This window comes from Falco naumanni, chromosome 8 (assembly GCF_017639655.2).
Source record: "Falco naumanni isolate bFalNau1 chromosome 8, bFalNau1.pat, whole genome shotgun sequence".
In the NCBI taxonomy this organism is placed as follows: Eukaryota; Metazoa; Chordata; class Aves; order Falconiformes; family Falconidae; genus Falco; species Falco naumanni.
In genome coordinates, this window is record NC_054061.1 from 40,227,336 (window position 1) to 40,252,734 (window position 25,399).

Genomic DNA, 25,399 nt, shown 5'->3' on the forward strand with positions numbered 1-25,399 from the left:
GAAGATCCTACCACACAGAGGCGTGGAAAAAGGGTTTCCTCTTCCATCCTCCTCCCCATTTATGACTTATTTATACAGAGACACCCCATTTCCCCAGAGACAGCAGCAAGGACAGCCCAGCAGCACACCAGAGCCTGTGGCTGCTTGGCACAGGAGCACATAATCACAGTGCCAGGGTGCTGGCAGCTCCTCTGCTGCTGCCAACATCCTGAGCCTCTGTTGGAGAGCAGCCTGGAGCCTGCCAGCAGGGCAGGAGGGAGGAGCTGCTGTGCTGGACAAAGCCCCAGTGATGGGGCACTGTCAAACAGGAACACTTACAAGAGAGAGCATCAGACTGGGGACACATGGGTGGGCATGAGGGGCAAAAAAGGGCCCTGTTGGAAAGGGAAGGAGCAAGAGCTTTGGTCTTCCCAGCGCAGCCCAGCTGCCTGGCTCGCGGTGCACTGATCCCTCCGTGCCAGGCTTGATCCTGCTCTGGGGTCGGCTGTGGCCTTCAGAGCCCGGTCTCTGCCTCTCCCCAGTTGGACTCAGAGGATGCGGAACCGAACTTTGATGAGGACGGCCGGGACGAGTACAACGAGCTGCATATGCCTGTGTGAGCTGGGAGCTGCCCTCCCCACTCATGGGACAGGCCACTCATGCCTGCTCATCCCTCCCAAGGACTAACTGGAGACTTGCCATGAGTCACGCAATGTCTTGCCTGGACCAACAAGTGGCGGTTCCATAGCCCCGCAGTGGGCAGCCCCACCTCCTGCTGCCCCATCACTTGCTCAGCAGAGGCTGTGAGTCTCTCTCCTCTTGGACCTGGTGGGCTGAGAGATGCCTCTCACATCCCCAAGCTGTGTGGGTCCCGAGTGCCCGTGGGTCAGGGGTCTGCCCCATCTCTTCTGGAGGCAGCCTGTGCCTGGCCTCCAGGTGGTGAAGGGGAGCTATTCCGGCTGGTGCCACTGTGTCCCCCTCTGCTACCATGAAGCTTGGGTGTCTCAGCACCATGTGCCCCCGAGCAGTCACAGGGATGGGCTGATGCTGCCTGCAGACAGCCGTTAGGTTTCTCACAGGCCAGCAGCCTCCTTGCTCAGCTGGCAGATGTCTTGCTCCTGCTCCCTCTGCCCCTCTTCCAGGAGGCCTCACGCTGGGCCTGTGCTCTAGCCCCTGGCCCCCACGGGGCTGCTGCAGCCTTGCAGATGGGCAAAGAGGGACCAGCACCATGGCCCTGTCCTTGAGACCATCATCTGTCCAGTCACCCTCTCACAGGACTGTTTTCAGCTCCTGCTCAGCATGGGGGAGGCTGTTTGCTTCCATCCAGTTTTCCCAACCCTCTTCCCAAAGGAAAACTGCACCAGGAGGGGAGACTGGGAACAAACAAGTATCCTGAAGCCTTGAGTGCCTGCCCTCCTGCAGGGACTAAGAGGAGTCCTGTGTCATTCTGCACCTCCACCAAGGTTGCAGGGGTAAAAACTCATCACAGGGCTGCATCCCAGTTCCTGACCCCCACGTTCCTATCCCTGAGACCAAACCCTATACAAGAGATGTAGTGCTGGAGCACAGAACAGTCCTTTGGGTCCCCTCCTTTTCCCTGTGCAGTGATCCACTGGGTCTGGCTCCCTGCAGCCATACAAAGAAGTCACTGAAACCCCCAGCCCCAATTCTGCTGCCACACCAGGGTGACCTTTCATGTCCAGGGGTGCCCTCCAAGTGGGAAGGAGCAGCATGCAGCATGCCCAGCACAGCCCCTGTCACCGTCACCTCTGGGCAGCTCCGAACATCTTTCCGCCTGGCTGGGCTGCCCCTTGGGGTCACCCTGGGCTGGCAACCCTCATTCAGAGCTGCCTCAGAAACCGCTGTCGGTGCCCCTGGCGGCTCTGAGGGTGGTGCCGGAGGAGATGGCACCCCAGCCTCTCCCTGATGGTTGGAGCTGGAGTGGCCTTCTGGAGGAGGCTGGGATGCCCACTTCATTATTGGATTTGGGGCAAGCTGCTGGTCCGGTTCCCACGTAGCAGCCTGGCTCCTGCGAGAGATGGTGGGTGCTTCATTACCAGGAGGGTCTGGCACCTTCCCCAGGAGGCTGCAGAAATATCCCACCAGAGAAACCTCCCCCGCAGCAGGTTCCTGCCCCACAGCCTGGCCCCCTGCAGGGCCCCGGGGCAGAGAGACAGTGTCTCTGTGTGTCTGTGGCCGTGTGTGTCCTGTCCTCCCCATGTAGTGTAGGAGGCCTGTTGTCGCTGTGCATTGTGACTCCTCTGACTGTAGTGGAAACAGCTACACCAATAAACTCTTCACAGGAACCATGTCTGGCTCTCTGCTTTTATTTGTTAATTGGCAATAAATTGAATTGATTGAAATTCCCTGACAGAAAACTGTTTGTTGCCCGTGACAGCAGCCAGTGAGGGAGCAGGCCCCAGCTGAAATGGGGACTGTCAGCTTGTCACCCACCACTGGCACGGAGATGGGCTCTCCACCACCATCACCAAGCAGGCTGGTTACTGTGGGCCTGGCTGGAGCCCCCATGCTTGGTGCTGGAAGCAGGAGGCTGAGCCCCATATTTAACCAGAAACGCATGGTCGTGCCTGCTCGCATCCATACGCTTGTGAATGCGTGTGCCTCTGTGCTCAGCAGTGGTCTGTGCCCACCTCCTTACCCAGCCTGTAGCCACACGCTGAATGGCAGGGCCACGGGCTGAGCATGGAAGAAACATCTCATTAAACGTGCGTTCCCTCCACGCTTCTTCCCAAGCCGAGCTGAGTGTGGTCCCCCTGACCTGCTGGCTGCCTGCAGCCCATGCGTTGATGGGTTGGATGTCCTCCAGTTGTGTTCTCCTGTGTGCTGCTGCTGTGAGTGGGCAGTGGTCCCACCTCCCATGGTGACGGTCACTGGCTGCTCCTGGGGCTGGCTGCTGCTGTGGGGCACGTGGCAGAGGGCTGAGCCCACCCAGGCGCAGGGCTGGTGGCCATCCTGCTTCCAAGCCGGGCCCACTGCAGGATGGGCAGTGCCTGGCCTCGCAGCATTCTCTCCAGGTCTCGGCAGCGCTGCTCAACCTACAGGAGAAGGAAGCAGCACAGGTGCCCAGCTCCTGAGCATCCAGGTGGGCTGGATGAGAGCATCCACAAATGTTTCCTGCAGGCTGCTCCACCATGTTAGGGAACACTCCCTCTCCCGTTCCCCACTCCATGGCTCTCCTTCCTCTCACCTGAAGCCCAGGACCACCCAAAGGGCCATTGGTTTGGGCTTGAGAGGTTATGGCTTTACCCAGTCCCAAGGATCCGTGTCTCCACACGTTTATCCAGCCCTTTCCATGCAGCTCCCCTGCCTGCGGCAGTGCCCCCACTCTCACCCTGGGACACGGGGCAGGGAGCACGAGCAGAGCGAGTGCGTGCCCCTTACCGCATCGATCCTCCGGATGAGGATGGGGCTGACCTCCAGCTCCAGCAGCCAGTCTGCCTCCAGGATGCTGTGGTGGTACTCCTCCAGCTCCAGGCTCTTCTGCAGCTCCTCAGCCAGGGCAGCCTGGTGCCGGTGATCTCCCGTACCCAGGCTTTGCTGCAGCCAGGCCAGCTCCATCCCCTTGCCCTGCTGCTGCAGCTGCAGGGTGCGGATGCGCTGGGCAATATGACACATCTGGCCATGCAGGGCGGCTGCCCTCTCTCTGCGGTGCAGCAGGGCCAGCAGCTCCTCCCGGCTCTCCTGCAGCTGGGCTCGCAGCACCGCAGCCCTGCCACCTGCGCCCGAGGGCTGCAGAGGGACCAAGAGGTCAGGCAAGCCCGGGGAAGAGCCAGGCTGCTGGGTGCCCCTGCCACACCGTGGGGGCTGCACAGTGCTGGGAGCCAGCCCTGCTCTGCCCTGTGCTGGTGGCTGCTGTGACGGTGATGGAGATGGAGATGGTGGCAGGGAGAGGCTGTACCTGCTGCGGTGGAGATGGACCCACTGCTGGGCAAGCTCTGCTGTGGCCAAGCTCTGGTGAAAGACATCAGGGACCAGCCGCAAGACCTTCATGAAGGGCCCCACACCAGCAAAGCCGCACAGGTCATGGAGGCTCTGGGGGCTGAAGACCTGCTCATTGAGGGGCCCTCCCTGCAGCAGCAGCCCCCAGTTACGCCGGTGGGCAAAGAGCTGTGCAGCCAAGTGTGGGATGGATGCCAGAGGGGACTGCTGGGTGGGGTGGGCAGCTGGCTCCTCGTGCATGTACAAATTCTCACAGAGTGGGACCACCACCCTGGTGTCAAACCTCTCCTTCAGCATGGTCAGGTGCTGCAGGTAGGAGGCCAGCCACCCCACATAGGTGGCCACACCGGGGCTGGGTGAGCTGGGCTGGTGCTGGGCAAGCCTCTGCAGGTGCTGCCAGCTCTCCACCTGCCCTGAGGGGCTCTGTGGCAGCACCAGCAGCAGTACATGATACAGACTGCGCAGGTCAAAGTTCTGCTGACATCGCTGGACATGCCTTGTGAAGGCACTGATCTCCCCTTCAAGGGCAGAGTAGAGGGCCTCCATGGGCAGCCACAATGATGGAGAGGAGGCAGCCAGGATCACAGCTCACCACACGGTCCTGTGCTCCAGATACACTGGAAAACACACTGCACCTGGAGGCAATGCACAGGCTGGTGCAGGCAGGATTGCTGCGGGGGCTCAACCAGCAGATGATGCTACCCAAGGCTGGGGTGCTGCTTTGAAGGTTGGGACACCTGTCCAGCTTGGATGAGTCTGTCCTGGTTGCTCTGCTGGAGAGGAGACAGCAGGTGTGTGGGGAGGAGGGCAACAGGGGTGGGCTGGGGAAGGAGTGAGGAAGCTACAAGGGGTGAGCTCAGTCTAGTACCCCCACTTTTGTGGCACCAGAGGAGAGGTTTCTGAGTGCTGCCACACCAGGAACATGATGGACCACAAAATGCCAGCATGATGCAGGGAGAGTAGCGAAGAGGCTGCCTGCAGCGCCAGGGGATGCTGCTGCAGGTGGGGGGAGAATACTCCGGGTACCTGCAGCCCTCCAGCTGCCTGGGGGATGTTCTGGTATGGGGCAAGTGTCCTCCTGCTCCCTGCACTCTGACCAGCAGTTTGTACCATCTCTTTGCTGTTCGAGAAGAGGTTTATCTTTATGAAAATAAGCAGCTACCCTTGCCTGTCTGGAGAACTAAAAATAGGTCTGTTCCCAAAATTATCAACTGTATTATTTTAAAACATTGTGTGTTCAGTTAAACTATCTGGGTTTCTGTTTCTGCCACCCGGGTTCAAGTACACTTAAGCTATCATCTCCAGTTATTTTTATTCTCTGCAGCCAGGAGGGGCTGGCACATCTCAGTGTTGAGATACCATTTGCACACAGTCACGCAACTGTGTGGTTTGGAAGTTAAGGAAATTGCTGGCTAGAACCATCCCCATGACAAAACTGGGAACCAGTGCTGCTAGCAAAGTTTCCCCTTTGCCCTGTATATCTGGAATTCTTTGCCTGGGCTTTTCAGGCATTCAAACGTCATTAAAATAAATTAAAAAAATCCTTTTTCCTTCCCCATTAGGAGGGTTTTGCAAGCTCTGACCTGGCAGGGGCAGGTAAAAACGCATGGACCATTCCTTGCACTATGGGCTGGCGGGGGTGAGAGCAGCTTTGGTTGCAGTCACCTTGCCCAGCAAGTGTCTGCAATTGGGTTTGTTCAAATGTGAGTTGCACAGTCTGGTGAGAGCAGAGCCGATGCTGAGGGCATGAAGCCCCAGAGACCAGCTAAAGAGCAGCCCCAGCTGACAGGCGCCAGGGTCTGGCTGGCTGATTTAGCTGCTGAAGACTGCCAGTGAGTGCTGCTGAGCACTGGTGACCCCGCATATGCCTGCTGTGGCTCCAGCCCCATGCTCTCTGCCCCCTCCTGCCCTCCATTCACCTCCCCTCTGCATCACTCAAAAGAAGGACTCACCGCCCCCAGGAGAGGCACCAGGAAGAGGAGAAAGGGCTGAGCTGGGCCCTGCTGCCTGCCAGGGGAGGAACCTGCCCTCCCTGCCCACAGACACAAACCTTCCTCCCCATGGGAACGACAGGTTTGGACGTGTCCCTCACACCAGAGCCAGCCTTTTCCAAAGCCAGTCGTTGGCCCCACAGGCATTGCCACAGAGCTACAGGGCAGAGATGCAGCTCCCTCCAGCCCCTCTCCCTCACATAGATCTTTGCAAAGGACACTTCTCTCGCATGGATGCCCGAATCTTGGGCACAGGCTTGGCTAGCACAGTTCTTCAATACAGGTGAGTACTCCTGTGCACAGCCCCGAATTTGTCCCGAAGGCTTGTCTGGCCTTGGCAAGAAAGAGGATTGACAAACTTGGGTGGTTTGCTGCCTGCCCGCTGCGTTGTGCCCCTGCTCTGTCGCTCCCTGTGTACCATCCCTGCACCTTCAGCTCTCCATCTCTCTGAGGTGCCTGTGCTGGGACTGTTTGCCATAGGGACTCTTAAGAGAAGTAAATGGCCTTTATGAGGGAGTGAGATGGGGAAATGGGAGCAAATCCTTTGTTAGTAACCTCTACAGGGACAGCATCCCTGGAACCGCTGTCTGACCCCAACAGCTCCCCTTCCACCTCCACGGGGCTGCCCATGGCAGTGGGAGCCTCGGCCATGGTATTTCAGCCTGCTCAGCGAGCTGCCCGGGGCTGCGCCCAGCCCTCCTGTCTTGCACCAGGACCCTGTGGGGAGGGGGCCAGGGGCTGCTGGCTGGGAGTGATTCAATGAGGACAGCACTGGGACATTTCTGTGCCTGTGCAAGGTTCCCCTGTCCGGGTGCACACTTTCGGTTGGGGTGCACCTACGCACGCAGCGCCAGGCTTTGCTGTGGGTGGTTCACATGAACTCCCCTGTAGAGAGGGCACTGCAATGCTGCTGTAAGGTCAGGATGGGGACGGCTTTGCCTGAGCTCTGAAATATGGCTGCTAAAGCTTCTTCCTTGTAGGGAGCGTAGGGATGTGGGCTGGCACCCATAGGTGTCTGCCTTGCTCAGGTGGCCATGCAGGAGCTGGAGCAAGGAAAAGTGCTGAGCACCAGCGTCGCACAGCAACCCCCATCACTCCTGTCATGTTGCTCTGTGACCTCCTGGGCCACAGGCTGCCAGATGCGACCTTGTCACTGAGCAGGATGGAAGGGTAATTTTCTTTTTGTGACTTCTGCAGAGAGGGGAGACCTTGTGGTCTCTGCTGCAGGAACGCAGCTGGATGATTGCCTTCATCTATCAGCCCAGTGTCCCTGGGGGATGACCCCCCCCTCCAGCATGCAGTATACAGCAACATCGTCAGGGGCTGGAGAGGCTGGGGAGTGGCCAGCTCTGGCTGTGACAAGCTCTTGTCTTCAGCAAGTACATATGGCCAGAAGCTGGGTCCAGTTCCTGATGCTCTGAACTGGGGCTGCACTTGCTTTTTGGCCCTGAAACGGACCTCAAAACTGGGTGCTCTGGCAAACAGGAGGTGTTAGCACAGCGTCGCTTGCTCCTTGGGTTTGCTAACCCAGTAGCCCATCATTGCAGACTGCTTCCTGGGGACTTACAAGGGGCATACATACCAAAGCAGGGCAGGGATTTGCATCGGTTTGGCTGCAGGTGCACAGCAAGGAGAAGAGCACTCTCCTTTAGCATAGAAATGATTTTGCAGGCTGAAGCTGAGCAAATGAGATCAGGAAGAGGAAATGTACTGAGCTCCAGCTACCAGCACCCATCAGCAGACCTTGGCCACAGCCAGGAGTAATGATATGACACCATTTAACCTCCTGCCTTGCTTGCCTGGGTTTATCGTGCAGCCAGAGACAAAAAGCTACCGGTAGATGGTAAACCAGCCCAGTCTAGGAAATGCCTGCACCACAGCTGGCTGACACACTTTCTACAGCATGAATCCCGTAGCGATGGTTTCTGCAAGCAAAGCCCTGCTTAGATATTTGGTTGAGCAGAATCCACAAGGCTGTTTGTAACAGAGCCATCTGTAACCTCCACAGCATCACACCGTTAATAGCAAGGCTTGGTCTGGATCAAACAAAAGCAGGGCAGGCTTAATAGGAGAGGAAATTAGGTGGATGCGCTTGGCTGGCCTCATCTCCACATGTTCCAACTGTAATTATAGCCTTGTGCAGCTCAGCTCTCTTATTCTCGCCGCCAGGACTGCATTTCTCATGACCCAGGTGTAAAAAAGCCACACGAGGATATGATCTGGCCCCAAGAAACGCTGTGGCAGCACGAAGTGTGCAGTGGCAGGGAAATTTGGCTTGTCGCTGCTGGGAGCTGGATGTATGGCCTGGGATGAGGCAGGGGAGGGAGGGAAGGGTTGGGCAGGAGGGACAAAACCAGGACCCCTATCTGCAGAGAAAGCTGGTGATACCTGATTATGGGTTTGGTCCGTCCAGCATGGCCAAGTGCATGCGGGGCTGGTAAAAAGTCACAGCTAGTGCTGGTCCCAGTGACACAGCTTGGGAGGATGCTTCAGAGGCCGAGGGGTGGCTCACGGTGACAGTGGGGTGCATGTTCCCAGCATCCACCCTCTGGGCCCATCTGCTACAGCTCTCTGCTCTTGTGCTTGGGCTGAAAATGAAGACGACATCCTGTTTTCCTGACATACGGGGAAAGGACAGCCCTGGAGGCCATTCCTGTGCCTGGATGGGATAGAAAGCTTTTCCTGCTGTGGTCAGACTAAGCAGGGGTGCAGCCATCCTTGGCCTAGGCTCTGTAGTGTGCAAAATCAGTGCTCTGCCTTGCAGCGAGACAGCCTCTCTGCTAGTGGTGGCTGAAGTGAGACAGGAGCCAGCAGGGTGCCCAGGACAGATAAACAACCCCTACCCTGGCATTGTCCCCCCTTGTCAGGAGGGCTCCCCCTCACACTCCTGCTCTCTGGGGGAGCAGGTGTCACAGTGCTTGGTGTGACCCTGTGAAAGCCTCTCCAGGCAGCTTTAATCACATTCCTCTGGAGCAGAGACACATCTGGTACAAACATGATCCTGTCCCTAAGGAGCTTGCGCTAATTCTTGCCACAGAGTCCCAGAGCAGACGCAGGCAGGGAGAGCTTTGGCATGGCTTTGATTGCTACCATCTTCACCTTGCAGGGGATGGGGCTGGCTTGCGAGCAGTGGGGCAGGAGGAGAGGTCTGCAGCTTCACACTGAGTTCAGGCAGTCCGAGCCTGAGCTGGCCTGATGGGACCGCCCCGAGGTCTGAGCTGTGGCCAGGCTCCCCACAGGCTGGAAATGAGAGGAGGGGGGAACTGCCCTTTTCAAGAGCCGATTTTTAAGGCGGTTTCAAGCAACTGTGAAACTGGAGCAAGGAGGGGGCCAGAGCTGCAGGGTCAATGCACGCCTTGCTGTTTGTCCCCTTCCCCTCGCACACATGCTGCTTGCGTTGGGTGAGTGCATCAGTGTCTGGTGCTCTGCCACAGTCAGGCTACTCCTGCAAGGGGACAGGCTCGATTTTTTGATTACTGCTTCCCAGTAACTCTCCCCTTTTGGAGAACCCTCTTATGGCTGCCCTGTGCTGTGGGCAAGGTGGGATTTGGTGGCCCTGGCAAAGCAGCAGGGCCTGGTGGTGGGGGCTGCAATGGTGGCAATGCACGGCAGAGCACAGGTGCCCTCCTCCGGCATCTGTGCCTCTCTGTGCCTCCTGCTGGGTCCAAGGTATCATGCTGCTGGATCTTCTGAATGAGATCATCCCAGGGATGATGGCAGAGGACAAGAGTTCCCCACCCTATGAGCGCAGCTCTGAGGAGCCATTGGGGAGGTGGCACCTGTAGCAGAGGTGTCACAGCTCATTCCTTCGCAGGCGATGGGAGAGCAAGCCTGGCAGATGCTCTCTGCCTGCAGTGGGGACATGCTGGCCTGCCCGCCTCCCAGCCGTGTGCCAGACCCGTGGCAGAGGAGGAAATTAGGATATTGTCTGCTGTCCAGGAGGAATTCCTGCCTCGGCTTGTTCCTGCCAGTCCTCCGCCGACCTTCGCTTGGTGTGGAAAGCCCAGCAGGAAGCTGACTCACTGTCTGCTGCCGCCAGGACTGGGTGCGGGGCCCTGCCGCCTGCAGCACCGGGGGCTGCTCCTTTCGCGGATGCAAGTACAGCTCATCGCCCAGACCCCCTGGCATCCGCCCACCCCGGCTCTCCTCTGCCAGAGCCCAGCTCTCCGCCATCAAGCGGAGGAGAACAGCCGTGGCACCCTGGCTCCTGTGCCGTCTGCAGTTGGGCTGACAGGAGGGCTGGGAGCTTGCTGGGTTGCTGGCATTGCTAACGAACACATGGGCAGTGACTGTGCCAGTCCCAGGGCAGCAGGCAGCCTCGAGGGGGGCAACGGGACTGATGGGCTGGAGAGGGGTCCCAGGCTCTTCCTGCATGGTGAGGCCCGTGCAAGCCCTTGCTGACTGCTTCGCGTTCATCACGTTGCTAATGTGGCAGTCAGCCCTGGAGCTGCCAGGGCTGGCAGAGGTGAGGTGCCAGACATGTCGTGATGGCAGTGTCCGAGCAGCTAGCGATGGTGAGTCAGCATTCACCTACTTATCAAAGCTCTGTGAAGAAGCAGATGTTTGTAGCCACCCCTTTCCAGCCAGCAGCACCTAGAGAGAGTTCAGAGACATCGCTGTTTCCAGCTGGGCTGTATGAATGTAGGTCTAGCGACTTAATCCCATGACAGAAAGGAGAAAATACCTGGCATAAGCTTCTTATCAAGTTTCTTGCCACCTTTCCTACTAGGCTGATAGAGCACAAGGCTTACAGCATCAGTCACTGCTGCTCTGTTTGAGGAGTCCCATGTTTATTGCCTGGATAGTTTGGAAAGCTACTTTGTTCTGAAGACTGGCTTGAGCCACCTTCTTCTTCCCTCTTAGAAGGCGTCACTGGACAGTAGTGTTAATATTAAAATCCTTGTCTTTTGAAACTTTAGTTCCTTACCCTGGGCTTTCCAAGCCCTGTTAGCCCCCTGCCTCAGAGCTGCAGAGAGGTCTGTCAGACTGGAACAGCAACTGCTCCCTCACAGCCCAGTAATACGTGTGCTGCACCACTGTCACTGTGCTGAAAACTGCAAAGTTAGTGGCTTAGAAATGTTTTCCATGGTGTGTGTGGAAACACAACCTTGCAGCACTCTCTGGGAGCTGATGAACAGGAAAGGGAAGGGGAGCTCACAAGGACTCTGGCCTGGGAAACAAGGGTAAGGTGCTGAGTTTATGAGCGCATTTGGGTTGCCTGGTGTTTGCTGGGAATAGGTTTGCCACTCCATTGCCAGACCTCCCTTGACATCCGGCTGTGAGGGTCATGCCTTGATGGGCAACCCAGCCCTGGATGACAGGAACCTCTGCCAAAGTTTATCCACTGGAGAAGTCTGAGAGGGGACATGGGGTGCTGGAGATGCCTGCCAGTGGAGATGGTTGGCAGGCAGGCAGAAGTAAAGGAGTGGTGTGCTTCTCAACTTTCCCATGGCTGTGAGGAACTCCACGGCCCGCTGGTCACCACCTAGAAGAGAGAAGGTGAACAGCCAAAATGGTTTGCAGAAGCGGCAATAGCAGGAGAGGAACCGTCCTCCTGTGGGGACAAGGCTGGCCATGGCAGAAGCAGCCTGATGACAAATGTGTGGCTGCAGAGAGCACTGTCAAGGACACTGTTGAGTTGATCTAATCCCCTTCACTAACAGGGTAATTGGCCTTGCGGATAGAAGTATTAGATGTGAGATAAGGACGGTAGTCAGGCTTCTGGCGCTGTCTTGCTGATGTTTTCATAAGACAGGGAAAGTGGTATAGATTAAGCTAATCCAGTGCAAGTACAGAAGAGGCTGGAGAGTCATGCCCAGGGTAGCTCCCACTGACCTGGTATCAAAATGGAAGACGAACTGACAGCAACTCCTGTATTGGGAAACCTTAGCCAGATAGTGAAGGTGGAAGAGGCTGGTGGGGGTGGTCATCACAGGTTAGACAGTGACCGAGGTGTGACTGTCTTGTGGCAGAGATTGGACAAGACGCTGCCATCTCCCTCAGAACCCTCTCTATGTTTTAAACAGTTTAAAAAGCATATTACTGACAAAAATAACCAAACCCAAAAACCTGTGGTGCCCCTCTCCCCACACCCACTAAATGTCCTTTCTTTCAGAATAAATAAATAATTTCTTACTGCAAGAAACACCCTCACAGTGCAGGTACCCGGCTATGATCTGGCCACACTTCTTTCACCCAGCCCCTTGCTCTGCGCCAGATCTCGGAGACTGTAACTATGCAGCTCTACCAAGATCCCCGTTAATGGTCCCTCTCACTGTGTCGTGCTACGATGACCTGCCGAAGGGACCCAAACCCAGAATGTTTGCTGTTCCAGATGACATCGGTTGTCCTGCCGAAGCCGGCCCTCGGCTGCTCCGGCTGTGCACAGAGCTGGCGCCCCTTCCTCGCTGCCCGTCCGCGGGTGGCACCGGCCGCTCGGGCTCAGCCGGCCCCTCCCGCACCCCAGGCCCTTCTCGGCATCCCCCTCCCGAGATGCTGGCGCCGCCGCAGCCAGCGCCACCCGCTCCGCTGCTCCCGCACGCTCCGGCAGGCACCAGGCCGGCCGGCCCCGCCGCAGCCGCAGCCGAAGCCGCAGCCGCAGCCGCAGCCGCAGCGGCCGCGCTCCCCCGCGCCCCGGAGCGGGGCGGAGCGGGGCGGAGCGGGGCGGCCCGGCCGCTCCCCGCTGCCCGCGGCCGGCGAGGCGGAGCCAGCGCGGCGCGGGGGCCGGCGAGCCGTGCCTGCCCGGCCGCGGCGATGCGGCGCTGAGAGCCGGCCGGCAGCGCTCCCTGCGCGGCGAGAGCGCCGATGGACGCCTCCCTCTGCCAGGTGGGCAGCGGCGGCGGCGGGGCTGCTCGGCCCGGCCCGGGGCTGGGGGCGCGGGCGGGCGGCGGCCGGCGGGGCCGGGTGCCGGGGCGGGACGAGCATCGGAGCGCCGTGCCCGGGCTGGGGGCCGCCGGGCGCTGCCCCGGGCCGGCTGCGCCCCTGGAGCCGTGGGACGCCGCGCTCCCCGCGGGGCTCGCCGCGGCCCCTCTGCCCCTCGCCCGGGCAGCCCCGGCTGCGCTTTGCTGGGCGCCGAGGGGCGGCGGGTCGTGCCCCAGCGCTCCCGGGAGCACCCGGCGCGGCACCGGGAGCCTGGCGGGGCTGCGGGGGCAGAGCCCGAGCGGAGCGCGGTTCCAGCGAGCCAGGCTGAGGGCTGCTCGCGGGAGGAGAGGATTTGTCGCAGGATAGTCATGGCTGCCCAGAGACGGCTCGCCGGCTGCTTTGATCCCCTGGAGCGACTGAAGGGTCCGGAGCCAGCCCCTGCCTGTGTGTGCGTGTCGCAGCTCGCCTCTCCGCACGTGGCACCGGGCCACGGCCGAGCCGGTGAGGAACGTGCAGCGGGAGGCAGCGGCCGCCTCAGCCCCCTGCCTCCCGGTGCTCTGCCCGGTCACCTTCTCGCCGGCGGGCAGGGGCTCCTTCGGGGCCAGGCTGCTGTGAGCCGCGGGCTCAGCTCCCGCGCCCTGCCCTTGGGTGTTTGCAACAGCCGGGTCGGGCATTGTGCTGCTCAGGGGGTGCGGGGGGAGTGATGTGCAGCCTTAATGCACGTGGCCCGGTGCTGTGCACACCCCAGACCCCCCAATATTCTCTCTGCCTCTTTCCTTGTCTGAGCATGCACAGGTTTCCAGCCCAGCCTGACGCTGCCTTTGCTTGTGAGGGGCAATGGGGTGCAAGGCTGGGGCAGCCCTTGCTGGCCTCATGGGCAGCAGCGGGTACCCGTGACATGGGCAGTGGGCACGGCAGGCACCGTGAGGTGACAGGGCCATCCTGAGGTCTGCGGCTGAGCCCTGAAAGCCTCCTGTTTGGGGCCAGGGGCATCAGCTATCCACCGCACTTGGACCCTGCCTTGGTGTCCCAGTGCCTGGCCGTTGCCACGTCCTGGTCCTGAGTGCGGCAGGGGGGGGGAACTGGCAGCCTCCTGGGAGCAGCCCAGTGTCTGTGGGCTGGAGCAGCTGATGGGCTCAGGCCTGTCCCCTCCCTGGTGAAGCACTTTCGTTATCAGAACAGATGCTTGCCTAGATCTGGCCCCAGAGGAAGGAGTGGCTGCCCTGGGGACTGTTCGGCTGGGGCTGCCCTGTGGCATGCGCAGCACATCGCTAGGGATCCTTTCAGCCATTAACTGATTAACCTGCTGCTCCTGGAAGCCTGGGCCGCCTCGTGTCTAATCGGATGGAAGCCAGGGTTTCCCAAAGGGCCATTTCACCAGAGCCTTTGTGCCCATCTCTCTGTCATCAGGAACCTCCTGGCTTCTTGCAACAGGAGTAGCCACCAAAGAGCCTGAGGCACCTGATGGGTCTGGGAGGCTGGAGAGGGGATGCCCAGAGGTGCGTGTCTCGGCAAGTAGCACCCAGCAGAGGACTGCCTGCATTGTCCAACTCTACTTGTCCAGGCGTGATTCTGCCAGTATCTGGAGAAACAGGGATTTCCAGGGAAGGGCTGAGGGGCAGTGGTGAAGCCAGAGGCTCTCACATCTCTGTTACAGAGGCTTACCTCTCTTTTTGATCATGTGGGCTTAAACCCTGGCGAAGCAAGGTGGCCAAGGCTGGAGAGCTGGGGTGAGCATGTGTGGGAAAGCATCAAGCTTTGCTTTGCAGGAAAGGCAGTGGGGGTGGGAGAGAGGGAACTGGCTTCCCCAGAGCGGGAATGTTTGGCATTTGCTGCACCCCCGCCACTCTTCCTCATTCTCCATGGGGGGTTCTTGGTGGGAGGGCAACCCTTGAGCAGAAGGGAGTTGCTCCACCTCTTTCTGCTGCAGCAGAAGCCAAGCTTCTCCCTGGGGATGCATGTAATCCCTTACAATGAATAGCTTAAACCCTGGTGTGTTGTTGGTCTTGCCTTAGCAGGCTACCATGCTGTGCTTGCAGCATTTAGATGCCATGCTCAGCAATGTGGTCAGTGTCTGAGGTTAGGTGGGGATGTCATGGGGCTTCCCAGCTTCGCTGGTTCCTCCCTCGGCATGCCTGAGACCAAAGGAGTTCCTAGTCTTTGAAGTTTATCTACGATAGGTGGTTTAGTGATGGGTTCAACCTACTTATTGTCCTGGCTCTGCCAAAGGGGGGGAATAGTTTTGGCAGGTTGTGCCAGATTGACGCTGCTGAAGGGCCTCCTATATGCCATGCCCTCCTCTGACTGCTGACCCCAGGGACAGCAAGCTGGCAGGGTGTGTGCTGCTGCTGCCACCCTTCCCCTGCGGCATCCCAAGTCAGCCAGATTAGAAAGCCTTCATCCTCAGCAAGTGGCACAGCACAAAGATGTGTGCCTCTGCCATCTGAGGTCTGGTGTGCAGCATGGCTCAGAGATGTGATGAATGACGCTTTTGCTCCAGCTGGGTATGAGCAGAGGAAGCCGAGGTGTGTGAGCTCCACCGTCTCCTTTCTTGGCTGCTGCAGTGAGTCCTGTGCCCAGACAGGGAGGAGGGGCCCTGGAGGCCAGGGCTGTGGCGCAGTGACGGATGATGGCTTCCCTGCGTGTCTGGAGTGTGGGCAGGATGTCGGGTGACACAGAGGATGTGACTCGCTCTCCAATTCCCCCTGAGGAGCAGAAATGTTGTGGCCAGGGTTAAAGGAGACACTTCTCCCATCCCATCCCATCCCTCTGCTCTCCAGTTGAAGTGACCAGCTGGCACAGCCCCATGGTCAGTCTGCACTGAGCATCATCTAGTGGAGCCACAGACACCCTTCTCCTTCTGCTCATGTGCCACTGGCCCAGAAATGCTGGCATTTTAAGTATTAAACAGTTTTCCTCATTGCTGTTTTGGTGAACTGCAATGCTTTTTCATCTGTGTTGTAAAATAACCCGCCCCAGTTCTTAAGCTTTCTGAGATGGGGAGAGAAAGGCAGGGGGGATCATGTGCTCATGTCCTGCACAGCTGTGCTGGTCTGAACTGTCCTCTGTACAGCTGGCCTGGTCTTCACTTACTGTCCCCCATCCTCCCTCGGATGCAGCCCTTCTCTTCTTTGTGGCCTGGGACATCTACTATGAAGTTGGGGTTGGGGAGAGGAGCCACTTCCCCCAGGGATGCATGCAGACCAGGAGGGAGCCTCAGAGTAAAGTCCGTGAAAGAGTACAAGGGCTACCCGAGTTACCACTATGCATGCATCTGAGCTGCTTTCTTGGCCCCAAAATGAGGTGGGGAGCAAGCAGCTCTGCGAGGTCTCTTTTGCTCTGGCAGCTTTGCCCTGGCTGCTGTGTGAGTGTGCTGACTACTTGATGCAACTGGAAGTATCTGACTGCTCCACAAAGCCATCAGCTAGTCTGGAGAGTGTGGCCATTGGCTGGTCATGTGATGTCCAACTATACAGGCTGTCCTCCAGGCATCCAATGGCTCCTTAGTCCTGGTGGAAATCATGTGTGTAAACATTTGCAGAGTACATGGGTAAGGAGAAGAACTGAAGGGACTTGCCTGCGAATGCATCTTTGCAGCGTGGAGCCTGTCTCATTCGTGGGTGCAGCAGGTACAGGACTAGTCTGATTTTTGGTTGCACATGCAATCCTCACCAGTTTAGAGGTCTCTATTGAAGCTGCCTGGCTACATCATTCAGTGTCCCCAGGGAGGCCAGCTTGTGCTGGGTGGGGAGGGCTAATACATGGCATGCTGGATTAGGTTTCTTCAATAGCTTGGTTTGCCCTCTCACACTTCCTGCAGTTGGGAGAAGGTGGAGTTCCTGTGAGAGAAAAGTGTGGCCGGATGTCCTGGAGAATCCTTCCAGAGACTCTTGTCTGAGATGAGGGAAATGGTTCAGCTAACTTGGGTGACGCTGACCATGAGTGATGTGCTGTCTTTCCAGATAACAGTGAGCTGAGTGGCCATGTGTTAACAACTGTTGGTTTAGGAAAATGCCGTCTTGGAAAGAAACGGTAGATAGAACATCATCTTCTTCAGCAGTGAGACTGCTCCGTGAAGGAGTATGCCCACCAGGCCCTTCTCCTCCCCTGAGGAACATGTGCTTTGCCAACTTTCCCTGATGACCTCCTAGTTTATCGAGAATATTGTAACCTCTTAGAAAAGAGGATCCAGAGACACTGGGAAGAGACAGAGAAATGCTGACTATTACATGCATGCTGCATATGTAATGCTTTCTGAGTCAATACCAAACAGAACAACCCCTCTCTGTTTAATTAGGCTGCATAGTTCAGCTAAAGAGAAATAGCACTGTCCTTGAAGATATCTGTGGGGCTAGCATAGCATGGATGTTCCCTCCATCCCGGCTGCATCTCCTCAAAGCTGTTCAGAATGATAAGGAGGCAGATGTAGGGCAAAAGGGCCTGGCTGCTGTGTTCTGGAGCAGAAATTGTGGGGAAGAAAGCTCTTGTGACAAAGGTGGCATGAAGAAGTGTCTGGCAGAAGAGAGGGAGTCCTGTTACCTCCCTCCTTAGGGCATTCATCTGGAGCCAGGCTGCGTGAGCTGCAGCCTTGTCACATCCTATCAGCGACATGAGGGTGGGCTGGTGCAGGCGCTGGGTGGGAGCCCCCACGTGAAGGGAAGCTGCGTCTCCCTGGGCCAGCCTGCAGCTGCCCATCAGTGCCTCCATAACCACCTTGTACTGCTCTTGCTTCACTTCTTGCCTCTTTTTTTTTTTTTTTTTTTCATAATAATCACAAATGTTTTGCAATTTCCTATTTCCCATTTTACTTTAAGGAGAATGTGCGAGCTATTTAAATGTGATCATTAAGACCGAAACTTATGTGAGTCTGGGTTTCCTGGTTATCCTCCAGTTACCCTAAGCTCTGCAGTTCTATCTCCTCATTTCCATCTGAGATTGCACACTGTTCAGCAGCGCTGTAGAGCCAAGTCCCAGGAAAAAAACCTACGGAGGGCCTGTCTGCCATGCACCACTTGGCACAGCGTTTGGGGGACTCTTGACTCCTGTCATTAAAAATGCAATAATTATTGTAGCAACCGAACCAGTGGTGGGGCCTCTTGTAGATACAGTGATCAGCATATGTGATGAGAAGGTGGGAATTAGGGTTAGGGCCAGGTCTGTGTATTAGTCCTGTTTATTCCTGTTACCTGCGTCTTGAGCCAATGATTAAGATCTGGCTGAATCACACTTTCCGGAAAAGCTTCTTATTTCTGGAGGATTCCCTGCTTTTGCAGTTTCTTCAAGTGGTTACACAACCTTGTTTTAAAATAAATCCTGCTTAATTTCTTAAGTGTCTGGCAGTTCCATTGATTTTTGGGTCCTACTTTTCTTCTGCTTCATGGGAGTTTTTGTGTCCCAAATAACTTCTCTGTCTGCAACGAATTTTACTCCAGCACTGGGCTGCTGGCAAAGGTGAGACAGCAGGTAGCAGAGCAGTGGTCTCAGTACTGCCGGCAGCCCTGTCCTCTCGGCAGAGTTGAGTATGCAGGGAGGGAGGTTGAGGTTTGTAGCTCATGCTGGGCCACATGCTGCTGTGGTCTCCTCCGCTATCAGTGTCTGGGCTAGATAGGGCAGCCCTAGCTCTGGCAAATCTACATAATGACTTTAACATTTCCACAAGTACTTTTGCATTACAAGGGATCTTTCTGAATAGCAAAAATGACTTGGATTTTTTAGATTTTCTTCTGAAGGCTTCTTTCTCACATCTCAAAGCATAAGTAAGTAGTAAACTTCCTTACTCCTGTTTATACATCCCAGACACGCATATCAGCTCTTGTTGCAACCAAATGTCCTGGGAGTTTCTGTTCAGCAACTCTCAATCCTCTTTGGGTCTGTGACTTTCCAGAAGTCATTCCTCTGTTTGAAGTGCTCCTTGCATTCCTTCTCTCCTGAAGCTGACCTTTCAGTTTGGCTGTATTTTAATCCCATTTTGTTTCAAACAAGCGGCTGTGGAATCCACACAGCTCTGATGGTCTCACCCTTGTGGGTGCTTACTGATCTACCAGATGTTGGCATCTGCTAGTACTCTCAGCACTACTTTTGACTTTAGGCCCTTGATGAGGATACCAAACAGCACTGACCCTGTCTCTGCAAAGTTTTGATAGAAACTCATGCAATTAGTCATGATTTTCCCCATTCATAACAACTGTTTTGGGATCCCTTTGCTGCTGTTTGCTCTTCAAGGGCTCACTTTTTTCAGAATACTGTGTTCTTCATGAGCAATGCCATGAGAGTCTGTTGCTGTCCTACTTACCTCTTATGCTTGGGTGCAAAGAAGGAGGAAGTCTTTTTGACTAGACTTCTTTCTACGTGTTGACTGGCACTGGACAACGATAAAAGCTAGAGTATCCTTCAGCTGAAAAAGCTGAGGGCAAAACCACTGTGTTTTCCCTGGAGTTCTCAGACTAAGCAACCCATGGTTACTTGGGATAATCCTGCTATTGCCCCCATTTAGGCTCTGACCTTTTCAGTCTCTTGGATTTTCCTCAGCATTACCAGGCTTATAAAAAATTAGTATCAGCTGGTAAGAAACTTTATTGGACAGATCTCTGGGAACTCTTGGACCTGTTGATTTTCAAAATGTTTTACGTCCTTTCCATTTACTAATATACGGGAAAGCACTTCAGCATCTCAGTGTGATGCAAGAGGGGTGCTTTCCAGGGATGTTTATTAAAAACTTCTGCATGCCTCCATCGTTATTCATAGTGCTGACATCCCTATCTAGTAGTTGGATGCCGCTACTAGCACATGTCTTTGTCCCCGATGATTTTAGAAAATAGTGAAACATAGACTCTACTGTCTTTACTGTCTCCCAACTTCTTACTCATGTGTGCTGTTTTCCCACTTCCACTCTTATTTCAGATCAGCTGGCAGTGCATCCCAGCTCAGAGGCACTCCGGTTGCTTTCTGGGTGCTGTTTGAGAGAAAGACACTGAGGACGATCAAACATCAGGAAAATGTTTCTTGCGAAGAGTTTTAAAAAACTGAGATTACTTTATTAGTGAAATGACAAATAGGTGAAGACATGGCAAAAGAGCAGAAAATAATGGAGAGAAGGTGGGTTGAATTCCTCTGTTCCTCCACCTCTGACTGCAAGAAAATTATTCCTAAATTATCCATAATAAACATTGCAGAAGAAACAATGTTTCAGGGCTCCTATCGAAGGTTTTTACAAAACACATTGCATTGTGGCTGCTCAGAGGCATGATGCTGAAGCTCGTGTCTCTGTGATGGACTGCTGTATCCCTGTGGCTTCCTGAGGCCTTGAGCTCTCTGTGGACCTTGAATGCCATTCAGCTGTCCATCAGCCCAGCTTCAGCCCTGAGCCACTGGCCAAATTTGAGAGACGGATGGAGCTGTAAGGAAGCTGCCTCACTGTTTATTTGGTGGCAAGAGGGAGAGGAGACCCACATCGATATCCAAGTTGAGGGCAGGGCAGGCTAAGCTAAGCTCAGCTCTTCACTTGCTCAGTTTGGAGCCGCTAGCTGGTCAGGGGAAGTTTTGCTAGAGCCAGGCTGGGCTTTTGCACATGCCATGTTGCCTCCTTTTCAGGGCTACTGAGAAGGTGTGGGAAAGCCAGTGTTGCTGTGATGTGTCTGTGATATTCAGAGGCAGGAAATACACATCTGTAGATACCCATGTGAGTAATGTGCTCTAGGGAACAACTTGTTTTAATTCAGGTTTTAGGTGGGGAAGAGCTTGTAGAGAATGCATGAAAGTGGTGCTGGCATTTATGAACAGAACTAAATTTAGTATACGTTTTTGAGGCTGGTGAGAAGTTCCTAGGTGCTTGCAAACTCTGTAGAACTGTTGCTTCACCTAAGGAGAACAGTGACGCTACTGCCTGCGGTGGAATTGCAGTGGCAGCTCATCTTGAACTGAGCCTGGAGAGAGCTTGCAGTGAAGTTTGGAAGGCTACATACCTGCTTCCCCTCTGTGCACCTTGTCCTCAAGGCAAAGGGCAGCCTTGAAGCGTGCAGAAAGTTGGGGGTTCACTCCCTCCACTCTATTGGCAAAGAGCTTCTGTGGTTGCTGTAGTGGGTGGTTGCTCCTTTGAGAATATCAATAATTACTTTCAAGGACCAGGCATTTCCTGGGGGATATCTGAAGCTGGGAGATGTGCAGGAGAGTGGGGAGAAGAGAAGCTGTACAGCAGCCAAACTGGGGGAGGAGAGAGGAACAGAACAGATGGGAGGGGGAGGTGAAAGAGGGGTGGGAAGCAGTGCATATACATCAGTGACCAGAAGTGACAAACTGCTTTTAAATGATTTAAAACGCACAAGCCTTTTCCTGATACTGCTATTCTGCAGAGCTGCTGGCAGACTGATGGCTTTGCTCCTTAATTAGTAAGGAATGGGGCTGCTAATTGGCAGGACTAGTCTGAGTCATGGGCTCAGCCTGGGCTGCAGCTCTGGAGCAGCAGGACCCACAGCTGCAGCTTTGCATTCAGTGCCATGAGCTGTGCTGGCTTGCAGAAGCTGCCTAGGCTCAGTGGGCTAGCATGCGGGAGCTATGGGACCTCCCCAGGTGCAAACTAGTCTGTTTTTGCTCTGCAGTGTGTCACCTTGTGCCTAATGAGAAGTAGACTTCTGTTTCTCTTATCCCTGCTGCTGCTGTTGCAGGTATTGTTCCTCTTCCTAGCTGCTCCAGGCTGGGTGCTGCCAGCTCAGCTGTTGTTGATTCTGTCTCTCTTACCTGTGGCCTCCTGGGCTGCCCCCTCCCTTCCAGCAGCTGGTCCAGGTTTTGCTGATCAGCTGTAACCCAGGGACTGGCTGGATGACTTCATTTCAGACTGACATCAGAAAAACAGCAAGGTTGCATTCCTTCCCATATGGGTCTAGGGTGTCAGGGACTCCCCCTCCCCACCAATCCTGTATCCATTAGCTAAGTCTCTTTATCTGTCCTATCACTTATTCATGATCATCTAGATCAATCTGTTGAAAAGTGCATTTGCTGAAATCGGATCCTGGCTTTGTCTGGATTGCAAGGGCCTTTCTAGCCTAGTCTCTGCTGTGTGGTTTGCAACCACAAAGCCTGTTGAGGCTGGGAAAGGAGCTGGCAGTGCAATGCTGCTTCCAAGCCTAGGAGTGTATGGATCCATTGTCAGGAAAAACACAAGGCTTGGAAGGCTAATACCCACTGAACAGCCATGGTATGCCAGGAGGACAAAGGTATGTATATACACAATACTTATAGCTGAAAAACTTACAGCACCCACAGAGATCTTGTGCTTGGACACACAGTGCAGGGGTATACATTTTTGAGACATCCCTGCCCCTTGCAGAATGGCTGCAGCAGTGACTGGGGGTAGTTACCCAAACCAAGGCAAGAGCCTCTCGTAGTGTTGTGTTTGCAGCTAGATCTGGAGGCTGAGCACCATGTTCGTTCTAAAGAAAACTTTACAAAAACATCTGGTAGTGGAAATACTGGACAATTGTGTGCGTCTTTCATACACTGAAAGGTGTCTTCCAACTGAAAGCACTTTTCCTTTCTGAATAACTCCTGGAAAACTGATGTGCCCATCCTGGTTAGTGCCCCTGCTGAGCATGCTGTTCCTGGGAGTTCTGCAGGTGTGGGGTGTGTGAGTGCTGTCAGAGGGAGGCAGTGCTAACTGTCCCCTCAAATTCTGTGCGGCTGGGGCAGTTCATTCTTGCTTGTATGTGGGAAGAAGGGAGTTTCCAGAAGAGAGAGGACATCCTGGGGGAATGTGAAGATTTGAGGGTAGTCCAGACTATGCAGATTGGAGAACAGGAGATGATGACTTGTTTCTCAAGTGCAGTACGGTTGCAGAGCAGTGGCTTGCTCACATCAGTCCTTGAATGTGTCCCCTGCTGGGCTGGGAGGCTCCGGAGGGGCAAAGGCACTTGCAGGTGCAGAGTTCTATGCCTAGTCCTCTGGAGCTTGCTTGGCCTTCAGTAGCTGGGTAGCCCATGAGGAGGGTGCACCTGCTAGTGGCTATATGCTCTGCTTTAGTGCGTGGATGTTTTGCTTCTGCAGTAAGGGTTGTGTGCTGCTTGTCTGCTTCTGTGCCCCTTCCCTAGGGTACAGTGTGCAAGATGTCCCTCATCCTTTCCCTGCCAGCACAGCGTACTGCATCTGCTGAGAGGCAGATACAGGCAGGCGAATGCAAGAGGGAACTTCTGGTATCAGTCACTCTAAAAAAGGCACAGAAGGCCAAAGAGCTCTGTGGCTTCAATTGATTTCTTGATAGATGGATACCAGGAAGTGTTATTTATTTTCAAGTCTAGGATCCCAAAGTGCCAGGTGTTTATGTGAACAGAGAAAAATGATATCTTAGAGTTTGCTGTCCGCAATGGAAGACATCATGGTGTGAGAGGGTGAGGCAGTACTGGTGAAACACCACTCTTGGTATGCAAGCAACTTTATTTTCTAAATTATAACCCCATGTTATGGGATCACTTTTCAGGATTGTGCTTCGCTATGCGCTTTGCGGCAAGGCCAGTTCCTGGGCAGATTGTCACTGAGGCCATAGGAATGAAGATGCTGGTCTCTGAGAGTTTGTTTAACATCCGAGTGACCTATGCGTGCTACAGGAACTGTGGTACATTGCTACATTATTCTTTCTTACAGTACTTGCTGTTGTTGCTCCACTTAAAAACAACACAATCCCCCTAATGAACTCCTAGTTAAAAGAATTGGGAGGGGATGAGCTATTATCATTATATAAGTTAACTGTATCGTCAGTGTTCAGCCAGCTTTATTCCATGGAAAGCAGTTACACAAAATCATCACTCCGCTGTTCCTTAGCTGTCTTATAAGGTGTTCTCTTTAAATCGGTCATTGCTTGTCGCTTCATTTTGTTGTTTGTCTCTGGATGTGGGTGAGATCTCCTGTATGTCAGTTTGAAAACTGAAGGGTTTTTACTCTTGTGCTGGCAGAGCTGAGGTTTCCTGGTGCCTGCGGGAGCTGGGAGCCCCCAGAGCTGGCAGGTCGCTGCTCTGCTTTGCTGCCTGTGCTTCTCCTGTGGAAGTTCTGCCTTGCTGCCTGGCAGTTCTTGGAAATTTTCTGCTCAATTTAATCCTTTCACCTGATCAATGAAATGTGTGGTATTGGGGGAGAGGGGAGTGATGTGAGGGCAGTCTCCTTGGTGTAACCATCTGTTTCTGTATTTAGTCAAGGGTCCTTGGGGGATTTCTTGTTTGGAAAAAAGAGCTGATGGAAAGAGATGCACTAAACAAACTTGGCCTTTCAGGAAATGGGGGCTATGCTGGGCAGAAGTTACAATAATTATTTGCTCTGTGGTTCCTATTCTGGCTGTCTCAGCATGATGTTCCTTTTGGAAACAACATAAATGGGTGCAGTTATTCTACTGGGCAGAGGCAATTGCTGTTGTAAAAACAGCTACAACACCAAAGTAAACTGAAGTAAGTTCTGGGCAGCTGAAATGCCACAGTGCCTGGGAATTTCATTGTGTTGCCTTCTACTCCTTAGCAGCACACAGAAGGATCTGCCGTAAGTCTGTAGGAAATGGTGCAATATTGTACAAAAGAACTGGGTCTCCTTTTGGGATAATTCGTTACTACTTTTGTACGTGGACTTCTGCTGGGAACGGGGTCTAGGTCAGTCTGGGCTTTCTGATAATTTATAGGTGTTGAAGACACCAGAGGGTTCTCCTTGTCCCTCTCCCCACTCTTTTTCCCTCTAAATTGTACCTTGTATGTAACAGTGTTCATGCTCATGGAGTGTCTCTTGTGTGTCAGATTATCAACTGCTCCTATCTCCAAACTAATTTCCGAGCTCAGGGAGAGGAAAGTGTACATAACTCAGCCCCCCTGGTCTGCAGGGACAGACCACGCATGGTTCTGCAAGCATGGCACACTCCTAATGCTGGTGTGCGTGTGTGCGTGCCATGGCATCGGGGTGCAGGGGAGTGCTGGCTCCTGATTAAACTGTGCTTGCCTGCAGGCTCCCAGCTTTGTGCTTCTGGGTTACTGGTGTCTGAAAGCACTGAAATGCACTCTTGGGAATGAGTGTTCATAAGCATATTGGAAAACCTTTTCTTTCGTCCCACTGTTGGGAATTCCAGACACAGCTTTGCTGTTTTCTGACTCTTTGATCTATACCGTGATGGTAGTAGGAGCCTTTGGTGAAAATAGCATAAAGATCTTCTACTAATGTGTGTTGCTGTTCGTATGTTTATGCAGAATAGTCAGAATGTGATTTGGGAAATGGATGATTTCTCAACAGCAATGTCTTGCCCAGATGCCTCAGGACACTTTGTCTCAAGCATCAAGAGTTTCAGAAAATGTAAGAGGATGAGATTAAGACCTTTATATAGTTCCTCAAAATCTGTATTCAGTGCATTGCTTACCAGCTCTCTGGGATCTTGAAACTTGAATTTGTAAAATAAAAAACAATTTCTTTCGATTGCTGTTGCTTACTGTCCATGAGAGTGATCTTTGCACACCATCCTTGGTTTAGGTGCTGATCAGATGCACTGGTGCCTTTCATTCACTTTCTGAGGGGAAATTAATCTGCCTGTTGTGGAAATTCTAGAGAAGAACACAGCAGCAAAGCTAGAATTATGTAGGTCTTTTTTAATGTCATTA

The 25,399-nt window shown here is 54.4% G+C and overlaps 2 protein-coding genes across 5 annotated transcripts in view; both read left to right on the forward strand.

Moving 5' to 3' along the window:
- The window catches only part of SLC4A3 (solute carrier family 4 member 3), a 34,822-nt gene extending 32,534 nt beyond the window's left edge, over window positions 1-2,288 (forward strand). For all 3 annotated transcript variants that reach the window (XM_040604497.1, XM_040604496.1, XM_040604498.1), the window contains one exon: window positions 522-2,288. In XM_040604497.1, the coding sequence (XP_040460431.1) occupies window positions 522-599 (78 nt within the window). In that variant the 3' untranslated portion in view covers window positions 600-2,288. The remainder of the gene's footprint in view (window positions 1-521) is intronic.
- A 10,361-nt stretch (window positions 2,289-12,649) lies between these two features.
- LOC121092376 (unconventional myosin-X-like) overlaps window positions 12,650-25,399 on the forward strand; it is a 93,619-nt gene continuing 80,869 nt past the window's right edge. The window contains exon 1 of one of the 2 annotated variants that reach the window (XM_040603287.1): window positions 12,650-12,755. In XM_040603287.1, coding sequence (XP_040459221.1) covers window positions 12,735-12,755 — 21 coding nt within the window. In that variant the 5' untranslated portion in view covers window positions 12,650-12,734. Of the gene's footprint in view, window positions 12,756-21,311; window positions 22,001-25,399 lie in introns of those variants that run through there. The other variant, XM_040603289.1, reaches the window with a different exon arrangement.